The 13,779-nt window shown below is 39.6% G+C and overlaps 1 protein-coding gene across 2 annotated transcripts; it reads left to right on the top strand.

Annotated features, from left to right (window-relative positions):
* Positions 1-5,425: 5,425 nt before the first annotated feature.
* On the top strand, positions 5,426-11,812 carry LOC115579907 (ras association domain-containing protein 8-like). 2 transcript variants are annotated; one of them, XM_030413628.1, is made up of 6 exons: positions 5,426-5,532; positions 8,236-8,364; positions 9,084-9,722; positions 9,817-10,085; positions 11,095-11,263; positions 11,663-11,812. In XM_030413628.1, exons 2-5 carry the CDS (start codon positions 8,262-8,264, stop codon positions 11,245-11,247), a joined length of 1,164 nt encoding a protein of 387 aa, XP_030269488.1. In that variant the 5' UTR covers positions 5,426-5,532; positions 8,236-8,261; the 3' UTR covers positions 11,248-11,263; positions 11,663-11,812. The 2 variants fall into 2 exon arrangements, with proteins under 2 accessions (XP_030269488.1, XP_030269489.1); XM_030413629.1 differs by lacking the exon at positions 11,663-11,812 and having other exon boundaries at positions 9,817-10,078; positions 11,095-11,181.
* Positions 11,813-13,779: the final 1,967 nt, after the last annotated feature.

Here is a 13,779-nt window from a genome sequence, read left to right as displayed (position 1 = left end):
ATAACTGGTGTGCACAATAATGATGATGGCAATGATGATGATAATGATGTACATGTACATTTGTGTAGGAGCCCATCTACAATAGATGTATGTCCCTGTGCTGTGCCAATGTGTGCCATGTCTAATGTCCCTTTGTCACCCTCTACAGACAGAGAGGAGAGCATAGGAGAGGAGGAATAAGAACCTGGCCAGGAGAGGGCCAGGTGTAGTTGATTGGAGGCACACAGCTTTTTTACGGCCATAGCCTTTGTTGCTGTTATATTCTGGGTTACAGTTAATATTTACTAAAGTCTTTTAATTTCTGTGGAATAAACACATTTTTGAGTTCAACTTCAACGTCGGGACATTCCCTCCTTGTTAGATGTTTACTGCACAAAGGCAGTCAGTGGAAAAAGGGTACTCCCAGTCAACCACCACTTAAGGACAAAAGGTCAATACAATTTGACACAAGTCAGTGAAGTCCAAGTGCAGATTTTTATTACTTTTGGTACTGACTTTATTGTTTTTACTCTTAAATACTTACCTTTTTGTTCTTGTTTTATCTTTTTAAATGTTTTTCAACTGAATATAATGACAAGGGTTAGGCTAGTGTGCAAACAAATAATGATGATGTAAGTCTATGTAGCAGTGATGGGATACTTGATTCCTTTTGCTGACTTAAGTTCGTATGAGTCACTAAAGTGAATTGGGTTTTCGAGTCACTTGAGTCAGTCACCCAGAGTGTGCGCCACGGAATGTACAAACAATCCAAACTACTCGAGTCCCCAAATCATTGTGAAAAAGACTAAAAATCCAGAAGTCTCCAAGGCAAAACATTTTTTTTTCTTTCTTTCTCTCTGTAGGAGACATACAGGTTGAAGATGAGATTCCTGTGGGAGTGGGCATGGCCGTGGGCGTGTGCATGTGCGGAAGTGTGTGTGTGTAAAGGTCTGCACTCACCTGTGACACTGATGAGAGAGGCAGGGTTGGGTAGTAGCCATAATTTTTGTTGACTGCTATCCACTCATTCATGTTTTACTTTTTTATCTGTTTAATCCGCTGGTTTTCATTTTTCCATTTATCCATCTTTGCTGTGCTGTAATAGCTCTGTGCTGTTTGGTCATGATAAATGCACCAAAAGCATCTTTGGATCTCAGTGTATATGTCATCATAGCCTCCTAGTGCGTCACAAATCTGCGAACCTGAGAACCCAACCTCGTACTCTCAAGGGCTAAAAGGTTTGACAAGAAAGCCGCAACACTGTCTAAATAGATGCAAATAACCCAAACAGCCAAAAAATTACCATTCAGTGTGAAACAGTGCGACAGTGCAAAATTATAATAAAATATATGAAACTGTGCACAAATAGAAAAAAATAAGTTTGAATAACCTAAACAATAGCGGAGCAGCACACTGCTCAGGTGAGGGAGGGGCTCTCTGAGAACACGGGAGCAGGGAAGGAGAGAGAGCGAGTGAGCTGAGCTGCCTTTGGCAAACAAAGAGAGTAAACAAAGCAGCAGTAGTTGAGATTTATCTGATCTAATATTGATGCCAATAATTTTTTATTTCATCTGCATATACTGTGGCATCCTTGTTGTAAATGATCTACTGATGATTTTCAGTGTTTTACACAGAGGATCATGATGATGATGATGATGATGTGTCGAACAACTAACAAAGAAGTTAAAGGCTTGTTGCTCATATTTAAATACCGTCTAAACAAGCAGACAGCAGGGCTGTGTTCGAAATCACTCACTACTCACTATATATTGCACTACATAGTGACTACGCCATTTTGTAGTGCTATCCGAATGTCTAGTGGGGGATATTATACCCTATATAGTGCACTTAAAGTATCCCAAAATGCATTGTGAAAAGTAGTTTACAGCCAATGGTCACTAACCAAGCAATATGTACCATCATGCATTGCGCTGCAGACGAACGCATGGAGGTTTCAATTCACGTATCAACTGCGTGACAGTAGTGACATCATTAACAGCGCCGGAGTAGTGTCCGAAAGTCCGTTTTTCTTTCTGCCGTTGAACTCACTGTGTAGTGACTAGGGAGTAGGGAATGAGTGGGTGATTTCGGACACAACCTCGGTGATACTGTGGAATCCTTTTATCAGCTTATCATGCTGAATTTCTGATTTTGATTTTTAGAGACCAATGATGAATAAAACACAGTGAGGATGTCGAAAAGCTGGTTAGCTATCTCAAATTTGATAACATGTTCTGTATTTTTTTGTTTGTAAGATTTTTTATTGGTGAGAAATGTTCATTTTTTTCTGATAAACAGTTCAGGCATGTGAACACTGTAGGGTGATAATTATGGTATGTATTCAAAGATGAAATAAATATAATACAAAGACAAATAATGTTTAAAGTCTCTTCTGTTGAATTCAAATTTGATGTTTCAGAACAATGGATGTAGAAACAATTTTCTACACATTTATTATTTAGTATTCTTCTTTTGTATTTGAAGCTGACACTAACATCTATATTTTCAGGTAATTCCTTAATTTCTAATGGGCATTGCATTGTGGGACAATGGTGCATCTATAATTACAACACAACCATCTCAAAACACTGTTTACAATTAGGACATAATATATTATTCACAGAGAAGCATATTATAGAGAGGGAGGGTTTTTATATACATGAATACTGCATCTCTCTAAAATACAATGGAGGTGATTGGAATGTTATATGTGGTGCTCACATCATTGAAAAAGTACATTAAATAAAATGTCCCAGTTAGTGTGGACCCCACAGAAGTGTTTGAAGAGCAAACAGTGAACACAAGAAAGAAGTACAGTGATACAACTGTGTGCAATTCAGTCTCCTGCCACTAGAGAGCACAAGAAATCACAGACTGCACAATCACATTACTGAATGGGATATATTTATATTTGTTATACTTTGACCATGAAACTGTTTAAAAGGGAACATTTTAAACATTTGTGTATATATATATATATATATATATACATATATATATATATATACATATGTTGAAAATACATAAACAGTATTGTGATGTTTAAATGCATTAGATTAGTTTTTAAATTGATGCTATGTAAAGGATATTTCATATATTAGCTGTGTGTGTGTTGCTTTGGTGGCAAGTTTAGAAAAGAGACAAGATGGTGCTTTGAGTGCTGTGTTTAATTTTTAAAGAGACTAGTAGAGTTTTGACAAAACCTTTCTGTGTTTTAATAAGCCACCAAATTTATTTGATAAGATAATGTGTATAGGCTGTACAAAATACCGTACAGGGTGTCAAGTCTGCACGTACACAGCACTTATTTACCACTTTAAAAACAGCCACAAGGAGGCACTAACAGCGCATGAAGTCCACAATGAGCAGAGGCCAAAAGCACTGAAATGCATGAATAAAAGAGCACAATTAATATAATAATCAGATTTGCAAAACAGCAACAATTTAAGAAAATTATACTGACACCAATTGTTTTTTTCTGAAAAATGTTAAGTTCTACATTAAATTCTTTGTTTAATTATCCTCCTGTGACTTGATATCAACACATGACTTTAAGATTTTCAATAAACAGCTTGTCAGCTTTGTTGAGTTAAACCACTACAAAGGCAGGCTTCTAAAATGTTTAGCTATTCAGGTAAGAATTGAGTGTCCAAAGCACACTTAACAACCAAAGAAAAGACTTCATTGATTATTTTTCAACTTTCCCCCTCCTTCTGTTTCCCTGTGCTATGACTGTTGTCACTGCTGTCACAAAGACAGCTTTATCAACATGTCTTCCACTAGCACCCTGATCTCAGTGTAATGAAAAGTCAGAGTAAAACTGCTAGCTGTATTAATAAGTATGAAGATGGTGTTACTTACTGATCTAGTAGAAAGAATGGCGGTTTTGAAGTGTCTCAAGTCCCAGTGGTGACAGGAAACACATATCAACCGGGGAACAGACTTTGACACAACACTGGAGCGTCTCCATCCAATGAATGTCCGTCTGTTCACTCTTGTTTCTACCACTCTCCCTCTTTATCTTCTTTGCCTTCTCCATCAGCAGGGTTCTTTTTCTTTTCCAGTGTAAAGTTTCCAAAGTGATCCCAGTTCTTCCACAGTTACCTGGGAATAGTGACCAGGGGAAAAAAATGCCTCTTCCTGTTTTGGTTGCGCAATGGCAGACGTGCTTCGTTTGTGCCATAATTCAGACCAGGCCAGTGGCAAGCCATTTACAATGAACCAGTTATTTTGATACAGCCTTTACACTGTGTAATCAGTTACTAAAAAGATGTTTATAGAGAAGTGCAAGGATGACGTATTTATGTAGGCTAACGCTGAAGTTAGCAGCACTCTGGTTCCCTCTCAGATTGTTGAATTGAATTTTGGATTAGTGCAGATTATTGTTAGCAACCGCTTATCGTTTTTAACACACGGAAGAGCTTTATAATGAAACTGTGGGACATTTAATAATGCATTTTATGTTGTAGAACAAAACTACACCATTCTATTGTCAGTTTACGAAGATCATCTTTAGTATTTACTTGGAACACAAGCAATTAGCTGTTGCTGTGTCAGTTAACCTCTGGAGAGCTTTGCTGTCAAGAAATTTGAATATCATGATGTTCAATTTCACACTGATTGAGAAAATGTTCTACAGATTAATCAATAATTTAAACAATCTTTACAGCTTTGTCTAATAGGACGACTCCTCAACCCTACATCAAGTGCATTTCATCCTGCTTTCAGCTGGAGTTTGATTTAAAACCTAGAAACTAATAAATGTCAGTATTGAGAGGTGAGAGCTTTGATTTGGAGTTAATTTAATTATCGGACACTACAGTTGAGTTGCTGCGTGTGTGTTTGTCTTTGTTTGCTGCTGTAATCGAACAGGGCAGCAAACAAGTTGTTAATCCTCAGCACAAATTGGCGCACACACACACACTTGAATGTAGATATAACTTGCAGAGTGGAATGCTGGATATTTGGTGAAAGAAGAGGCTCGTAGAGCCGCTCCTCTGAGTGGGAGGAGCCTGGTGTCAGTGTCACAGTGACATCACTGTTTACACAGACAGAGACAGTAGTGGGAGATGTACAGTACATGAACCTTTCACTAAACTAGAAAAGTAGGAGTATCATAGAGGAAGAATATATTACGAGAAAAGTTAATTAAGAACTTTTCTTCCGTGAGATTAGACATGTTGGTAAAATGTACTGATAGAGAAGAAGATCCAGTTTTTGGAATTTTTCCCAAAGGAGGGGAACAAGAAACAAAGATGTAAGAAATGAAAGAAAGATGACATTTATGATATTTTATTATCTTACCTTTCTAAATATGAAGTTAATTACCTGGCACCAGTTTCAGAGTGATATCACGTCTCATGCATGACTTCCAGAAAGGCTGCATTCCACAGCTTCACTCCTCCTCCTCCTCCTCCTCCTCCTCCTCCTCCTCCTGCCGGGCTGAAGTGTGTGTAGGTGAGTGTTTGGGTCAGAGCCGCCCACCAGCCTGAAGACACGATAGTGAGAAAGAACAAGACCATCAACGAAACTGAGAGGAGCTTGAACTAACAGGTGAGTGTGTTAAAATTCCTCACTGAGCTCTAATGAGCCTTTAAAACGGCTGGATTGACACCAGCCACTGTCGGAACAAATCAGAATGAGCTGTTTTACAAGAGGTTTAGATTTTTGTTTAACAAATGTGTGGTTAATGGAACTCTCTTTAAATCTAGCATGTAAAGGCATTCACTGTTAAATTCATTTGTCTACATTTATAATCATTATATTGTACACAATGACATCAGAGCTTCATTCCTGAATTGTTATAATACTTTTATTAGATTAAAAAAAGTTGTGATAGCACAGTAGAAGCTAGAAACAAACCCAGGAGAAGGCAAAGATAACATCAAGTAAACAGAGTGAAAATGGACATTTATATAACAGCAGTCCTATAATTGTGAGTCTTTGTTTAGAAGGCGTAAATTGAAGACATTTAATTTAAAACAGTGATTTGATTAATTTGAGCTGCAGGACAGACAATAGACTAAAGTGCAATTCTTAAAACTTTACTTCACTTTACTCATTTTATATGATACATATATTTTTCAACCAAACACAAACATTTCTATCAGCAGATGAGGAGCTGAGAGTTTCAAGTCTTTAAAAATTGAGTGAAATTCATGTTAATCCACACAAAGAATTTATTTTTGTGGTGATAGCTTTTAAACAACATTTTTGTACTTCCTGTAGATTATTTTCTGAATGTTGGTGATGATACAGAAAGTGATTTGAACGGTGGAGGTTAGTAAACAGTGAGAGGAGGTATGTGTAGGCGGAGTCTTCAGGAATGTCAGTGTGTTCTGCCACATTCCTGCGCTCAGCAAACCTGTCTGTCTTCTTCTGCAAACACAGAACAACTACACAGACAGAAACCTTCACGAGTTTCATCATCATTTCCTTTGGTAAAAATTTAAACTTGTGTGGTGTGTTCAGCTGATCGCTCGGAGGGGTTTTCTAACGTCTGAAGTGAGTAAGTCCAGTCAGAGAAATATCTGGTTCAGTCAGACGAAATGTTCACTGACAAGCTGATGTAGCTTCACATGTCAGCCTGCTGGCAATCTTAAATGTCGCTTGGCAACGTTACTAGTTCTGACCTGTTAACATCTGACCCAGATACAGCAGAACAACATCAAATACACAGATGCATCCAGCTTCTTAAGAGCACTGTAATAAATGTCTGGGTTCTTGCTGTCTGTCTAATTAACAGGTGTGCTGCTTTTACACTTTTGGCTGCCACCTTGGTTGAAAATGTTTATTGCCTATTTGGGGTATTACTGTGTTGTGGTACTTCATGCTTAATGGCTGTGAACTTTTTTTCCTCCCAATTAAAACCACAAACTCTCTCCTTCTAAAGTGGCTGAACAAAAATGGCTATTTTGTCAACAGATACTTTTGGGGTTTTATGGTCCAGGTTTGACTGATTTATAAGAGAATGGAATTTAAATACTTGCAAATAAAACACAACATTTTTTGTATTTTTTTTTTTTACCTCTGCTGTATTTGGGTGAAGGCAGAAATTAAAGCAGGGAAATAATGTGTTGCCTGAGGCTAATCTAAACTGAGATATGTTTAAAATGCAGGTTAGCTAACTGACAGTTTAATCTGCGCCACACCCTGTCAATGAGATAGCAGCTCTAAAGGCTGAGCGTGACTGTAACATTAACTGTCCTACACATGATGCTGGCATAATAATTAACTTGAATTGACAAAACAGGCCAACACAGCATGAAACATACTTACTTTACAAACTTACTGCCCTGCTAGTGACAATGACTGCCCTGCTAGTGACAAATTCAGCTTAATGACACACAAAAATAACTTGGCTAACGTTAGCGTTAACAGCTAGCTACTTACTTATCACCAGCAGGTGAAGTCTGCTGACAAAATGTGACGAAAACACAGAAGCCGAACTCAAATTCACTCATTAAAATATGAGTAAAACAGCTTAATGCGTCAAAACCTTCAGTTTTCGTCTTTCCCCACTTATTAATTAGCATTACCTGGCTAGGCTAGCTTCTCCGTCTCTCTCCAGCAGTCTGTGCCTCTAACTGGGTCAGAGCGGTTGCCGCCGTTCTCTTAAAGAGACAGTACACTTTATCATCCTACAACACAAATCGTACTCAAATATCTAACAATGATACTTAAGTATATATAGACAAAGTCCAGTATAATGATAAATAATTAACGGTATATTGTTGTAGCTGACAGTTATGGAGGGCGCTTATACTTGACAAGAAATATAAATTGGCTAACATGTGAGCACGCGCAGGTACAGCTCAACGTCTCAACGGCAGCTTCAGAGAGAACAATTCCGGTTTCAGCGTTTCAAAATAAGAGTCCGGGATATAGCCATATAGAGACCTGAAACTACACCTCTTCCGGTTTCCCCTCATGAGACTTTGTTTTATTAAACCTTTGTGTGGTCGTGATTGAAGAGAAAAGAGAGACAAATAATGTATTGATCATGTTTGAATTGTGTTATTAATCATACAGTGTCAAACTGACACTCTCTCTGGAGAGAGAGTGTCAGTTTAAAAGGTAATTTTCATATTAAAATCTAATACTGCTATCTATCCAGTGCAAGGTCAAATGCATCTAGAATTACTAGATATCATGCTTATATCTGATGGATGTCAAAGTTAAATTGTCTGAGGGTTTTTATATTTTATATTATGTGTTATAACAATATATACATATATTCTGTATTCCTCCGTGCAGGTCACTGGTGGTGCTGAAGCTGAGTGATGGAGCTGAAGGTGTGGGTGGACGGAGTGGTCCGAGTCGTGTGTGGCCTCTCACTGAACACTTCCTGTCAGGATGTTGTCATCGCTCTTGCACAAGCAATTGGTAAATCTCCCAGTTGTTATTCCACAAACTTCACTGACAGCATCAGTCCATCTAGTCTGTTCCTTGTATAAGCTTGAACACAACCCCTCAGGTCGAACTGTCTCTCACAAAAACATGTTTTTTTCATAATTGAATAGCAACATCATCAGTACGTATTTGACGTTGTTCACAGTTTTGTATTGCAGGGTGCATTTTAAGGCTGTTACTAATAATTATTGCGATTATTGATTGTTCTTTCACCATTTGTTGTGTTTAATGGATTAACTGTTCAGTCTATAAAATGAGAAAAACCGCTTCTTTGTCCAACCAACAGTCCAAAACACAAAATCTCTTCATTTACTGCCAGACATGACAAAGAAAAGCAGAACATCCTGACATTTAAGTGGCTGGAACCAGCAAACGTTATTGCTTGAAATCGATTATCCAAATAATTCTCTTTGATTGATCTTTCAAACTGCTGCAGCTCTGGAGCTTTGGTAATGTGAACATGGCAGTGTAGTGGACCGCAGGTGCTACTGTCATCCGTATGCTAGCTTTTATTTTCCATCAGCAACATGTTTTATTTGCGGAATGTGCAGTTTTTATTTTAACTTCTGACTGAACATCCAGTTATCTATTAAAACCAAAAACACACTCTCTGACAGGACAACCTCAGAAAGTAAAAGAAATATAGCCCATTCTTAAATGTTTTTCCTTCATGTATCCATATTTTTCCGCAGGTCAGACAGGACGTTACCTTCTCACCTTGAAGTTACGAGGGACCGAGAGACAGCTGATTGCTGATGACTGTCCTCTTCAACATCTGGCTCAGCTGGGACAGCTGGCTGGAGAGGTCCAGTTCACTCTGCGGAGGACCGGTCCCAGCCTCAGTGATGGTCCAGACACACAGAACAGAGAGAGACTTCTCCCCCTGCCCAGACCATCAGAACCAGAGCCACTCAAACGCAGAGAGCCACAAAAGGCTCTCACCTTCAGTCTGGGTCCCTCAACACTTCCCAAGAGGACTAAACCCAACAGGGCCTGGTCTCCATCCCCCCGAGCCTCCCCAGAACCAAGAGCTTCCCCTGTCACTGTCCTAGAGCCTCCAGTTTCCTCCTCCTCCTCCAAAGAGGAAGTGTTCAGGCAGATTCTGCAGCAACAGAGGAGGCTACAAGACCTGGAGGTTCAGCTTCAAGCTCTGGAGAGAGAGACAGAGGTGTGGGATCAGGAGATGTCGTCTGCTATAGTTCCCAGTCTGATTGTGGTCTCAGCAGCGGAACTGGAGGAACTGGAGCAGCGGCTGAGGCAGAACGAGGCAGAGCTGATGTTTGGAGAGAACTGGGAGGAAGAGCTTCAGATAGAGATCAACAGAGAACAAGGTGCATGTTCAAAGATGTTTATATATCATACATTTCATTGTTTTTCTTCTCCGGACATCTCTAAATCTCTAAATGTTAACACTGTGATTAACAGATATGCAGAGACGACTGCACCAGATACACTCATCAGTGGATGATCACAGCCAACACATTAAGGAGCTCCAATCCCGCTTTGCACATCTGGAACAGGATCTTAAAGTCAGAGCCCACAGAGAAAACTCTCGACCGGCCGCCCTGCAGCCAGACGAGGTCCTGATGCCCCTGAAGCAGGAGCTGCACCACCGCCGGCAGCAGCGAGACGAGATGGACGCAATGCTGTCAGAGACGCAGAGAGAGATGCAGGCTGCAGAGGAAAGGTTGCGGGTACTACTCAATTCAATCAATCAATATCTTTAAATCGCCATAATCATGTTCACACTGCCTTTGTTCAAATGTGTTATTGATCAACAGAAAAGTCTCCTGATAGAACAGAAAGTTACTGAGGCAGAAAACTGAACTTTGATAAATGAACTCAAACAGTCACCACACCACCCACATTTTTCTGTAATTCCTTTTAAGGTTTTCACATCAAAGTGTTTATAGGTCTTAATATTACCTGCAGTGATGTCATTCAGTGGCTAAGTTGCATTATGGGTAATGTAGGAAGTTGAAAAAGCAGTCCACAGGTCTATCATGGCGACTCCTATAACACTGTTGGATTATCAAAATCGATACAGGAGAACATATCACCCTTTTTATTCCACAGATTCTTCTTCCCTTTCAGAACCTGCCAACTAAATTACCCACAATGCATCTTAACCACTGAGTGACATCAATGCAGGGCTGAGTCCAAAACAGAGTCCACCTCTGCTTGTCCCACCATAGTTCCTGATCTCTGAGTTTGATCTGGTATATTGTGGTCGCGATCGGTCTCTGTAGAGACGTGAACAGTCTGATTTCCTGTTTGCTCCGCTTGAGTGTCATTTCATCGTCCTGCAACCTGACACGAGGCAGGAGCAGATGTAAATCAGTCAGACTGGATGGTCGAAAGTGATCCACTGCTCTTCATCCAAATCCTGTGCTTTTTTCTGCAATGCTGACAGAATTTCTGTCTAGTTAAATACATGTTTTAGCAAGAAAGGTGAAAAAAAAAAAGCCTGTCAGAGAACAAAAATGTAGCAAAATTTGAAGGAGCTACCTGTCGCTGCATCTGTATGTGCCACCTTTGATATGGTCATTTTACCAAAGCCTCAGTAATTCTCCAAAGCAGCCACTTGTATTTATTTTAGCAAATGTTCAAATAGACGATCAAAGGGCTAATATGTCTGCTTTCATGTCACCTAATGTCTTCAAGCTGACGTTGCTAATTTAATGATTTTTCTTCATCCTGTAGGTGAGTTTGGAGATGGAGGAGGAGCTGAAGAAGGAGCTGAGACAGTGTAAACTGCAGCAGTTTATCCTGCAGAGCGGCAATCCTCACGCAGACCAGAGCAACTCTCTGCTGGCCTCTGACGGTTTCCTCAGCACTGCTGGTATCATGGAGTAGCAGCAGCCGAGTCTCTGTACGTCATCACATTCTTTAAAGGGATTATTATCAGTAAACAGATAGAAGAAATACCACTGTGTTATATACTCAGGTTAAAGAAAAGCCAGGCTGTCTGGTTTTTAGTAAATGTGGACAGATAACAAAATCAACAGAGGTGACGGAAGAAAAATCCAGTTTAGTTCCATCAGGTGAAAAAAACGGTTCTACCAGTCTGAGGAATTTACTTGCTGTGGAGATCAGATAACGAATGAAAGGAAAGACAGTTGGACAGACAGAAATAGAGAAATATTGTTCAGAAAGATGTAGCTGAGTTAAAAGTATAATCTTTCTTCTGACAGTTGGTGAAAACAAACTCCAATAAACAGAAACTATCATGAATTATTAAACACTGACATTTCCTCTGTTTCTCCTGCAGGACGCCATGAAGTCAAACATGTTCTCTGAAACCTCCAAGACCCGTCCAGACCATCAATACTGTGTGTGTGTGTGTGTGTGTGTGTGTGTGTGTGTGTGTGTGTCCGATCAGCTAATCACTGCCAGATTATCTGTAAAAAAAAATTTCAAGAATGTATTTTATATGAATAAAATAAACAAGTATTGATGCTTCTTTTCTTTTGTGTAATTAATCGCTCACATCCCTTTTACAGACCATAATAATCTTCAAGCTCATTGAAGCAGTTTATCTTGGCTCCAGCAGAGGGCGCTGAAGCTTAATTCATAATGATATAACACATTACTCTGACTCTCAGTGAACTCGTCTGTAGACTGAAGAGGCCTCTGATCCCGACTCTCCCATCATGTTGGGTCGTGTTGTGGTGCGTTAAGTAACAAAGTAATCTCTCTGCGGGTTCAAGATTAGATCACAGCCTCAACATTCAGGCCATCAGGTCTAATCCAATCTAAGCACTAACCACCTCCATCCAAATATACTTGATGTGGCGTCCTCTGTCGACCTGCTGAGAGCGTCGGCATGTTGATGGGATCACAGGTGAGATGGAACCTGCGTCTTCACATGGTGGGCAGTAATCAAGTTCATGTTTTTACTAGCTGTAATTTTATATTTCTTCCATGTCTGATTGTATCGATGTTTGATATCTTTTGAACTAAAATGCACCTATAAATAAAATTAATTATTATCAGAAGTATTATTACTGATTGCAGCTGGATTACAGTGATCAGCAGTTTTGAATGAGTGAGATCCAGAGAAGTGAAGTGACACGATCACGCTGGCAGAATCTGCCCACAGACGGACAGACTGGACTAATGAAGGGAATCATGTCAGAGGCTTTGGAAGCTGCTCAATGTTCAACTTTCTGTGTGTTAAATACCAGAATCTTCTGCACAGCTTCCACACTGGATGTTGAATGTCCAAATCCTGGAAACCAGTTAGCATTTTTACACATCTGGTTCCCTCGTCTCTAAGTTTGTTTAATGTGTTTTAAGTTAAATGTGTGAAATAAGGTGAAAGGTCACCACAGGCTGAACATATTCATGTACTTTGTTCTCCAACATAAATCCATCATTAAATGTCCCACAGTTTAATCATGAAGCTCTTCATGTGTTAAAAACAGTTAGCGGTTGCTAACGAGTGTCTGAATGAGACTACAGAGGTTGTCGGGGACATTAAACGTCCTCACAGCGAACACGGAGACTCATCTGCTCACTAGTCCGTCTTTACAGGCCCACTTTAGTTACACACTGTTCTAACTCTGACTTTACAACGTGTACATTGATCAGTTTATAGAAAACCTGGATAGTAATTGTGCAGTAAGACTCTTTCTCAATCAGTGTGAAATTGAACATCATTAAATTAAACATTTTTGAGTGACACATCAATATACAATAGAGTGGTGTAGTTTGTGGTCCTAAAACCTGGAAATCAGTTAGCGTTTTGCACATCTGGTTCTCTTGTCTAAAAATCAGTGAGTTTTTTAAATGATCTTCTGTTAAATGCCTGAAATAAGCTCTTTGGTTACCGCAGGCTGAAGATATTCACCAGTTTTGTTCTACAACATAAAATGCAAAATTACATGTCTCACAGTTTAATTCTGAAGCTCTTCATGTGTTAGAAACAGTTAGCGGTTGCTAACGAGTGTCTGAATGAGACTACAGAGGTTGTCGGGGACATTAAACGTCCTCACAGCGAACACGGAGACTCATCTACTCACTAGTCCGTCTTTACAGGCCACTTTAGTTACACACTGTTCTAACTCTGACTTTACAACTTGTACATTGATCAGTTTATAGAAAACCTGGATAGTAATTGTGCAGTGAGACTCTTAGTGGTGGTGACGTTTAAGTCATGTGACCGTGATGTCGTCTGTTTGTAGGCTAACATTAGCTTCTTACTGCTACACAGTTAATTTACGCTTTTGAGCCATTTGGTCCGATACATTTTCAGATGAATTAAACTAATCTTTATTAAAGTTAGCCGGCTTGATCAGTGGTCGTCTTCTGCACGCTCTGAGAGCCACACAACACAGAAGTTCTGGGTAATTTTATGGTGCGTTCCAATTTCCGAGTTCCCAGTCG

Source organism: Sparus aurata, chromosome 4, assembly GCF_900880675.1.
Source record: "Sparus aurata chromosome 4, fSpaAur1.1, whole genome shotgun sequence".
Classification (NCBI taxonomy): domain Eukaryota; kingdom Metazoa; phylum Chordata; class Actinopteri; order Spariformes; family Sparidae; genus Sparus; species Sparus aurata.
Note: the sequence above shows the minus strand (reverse complement) of the source record. Positions and strands in the feature narration are given on the sequence as shown.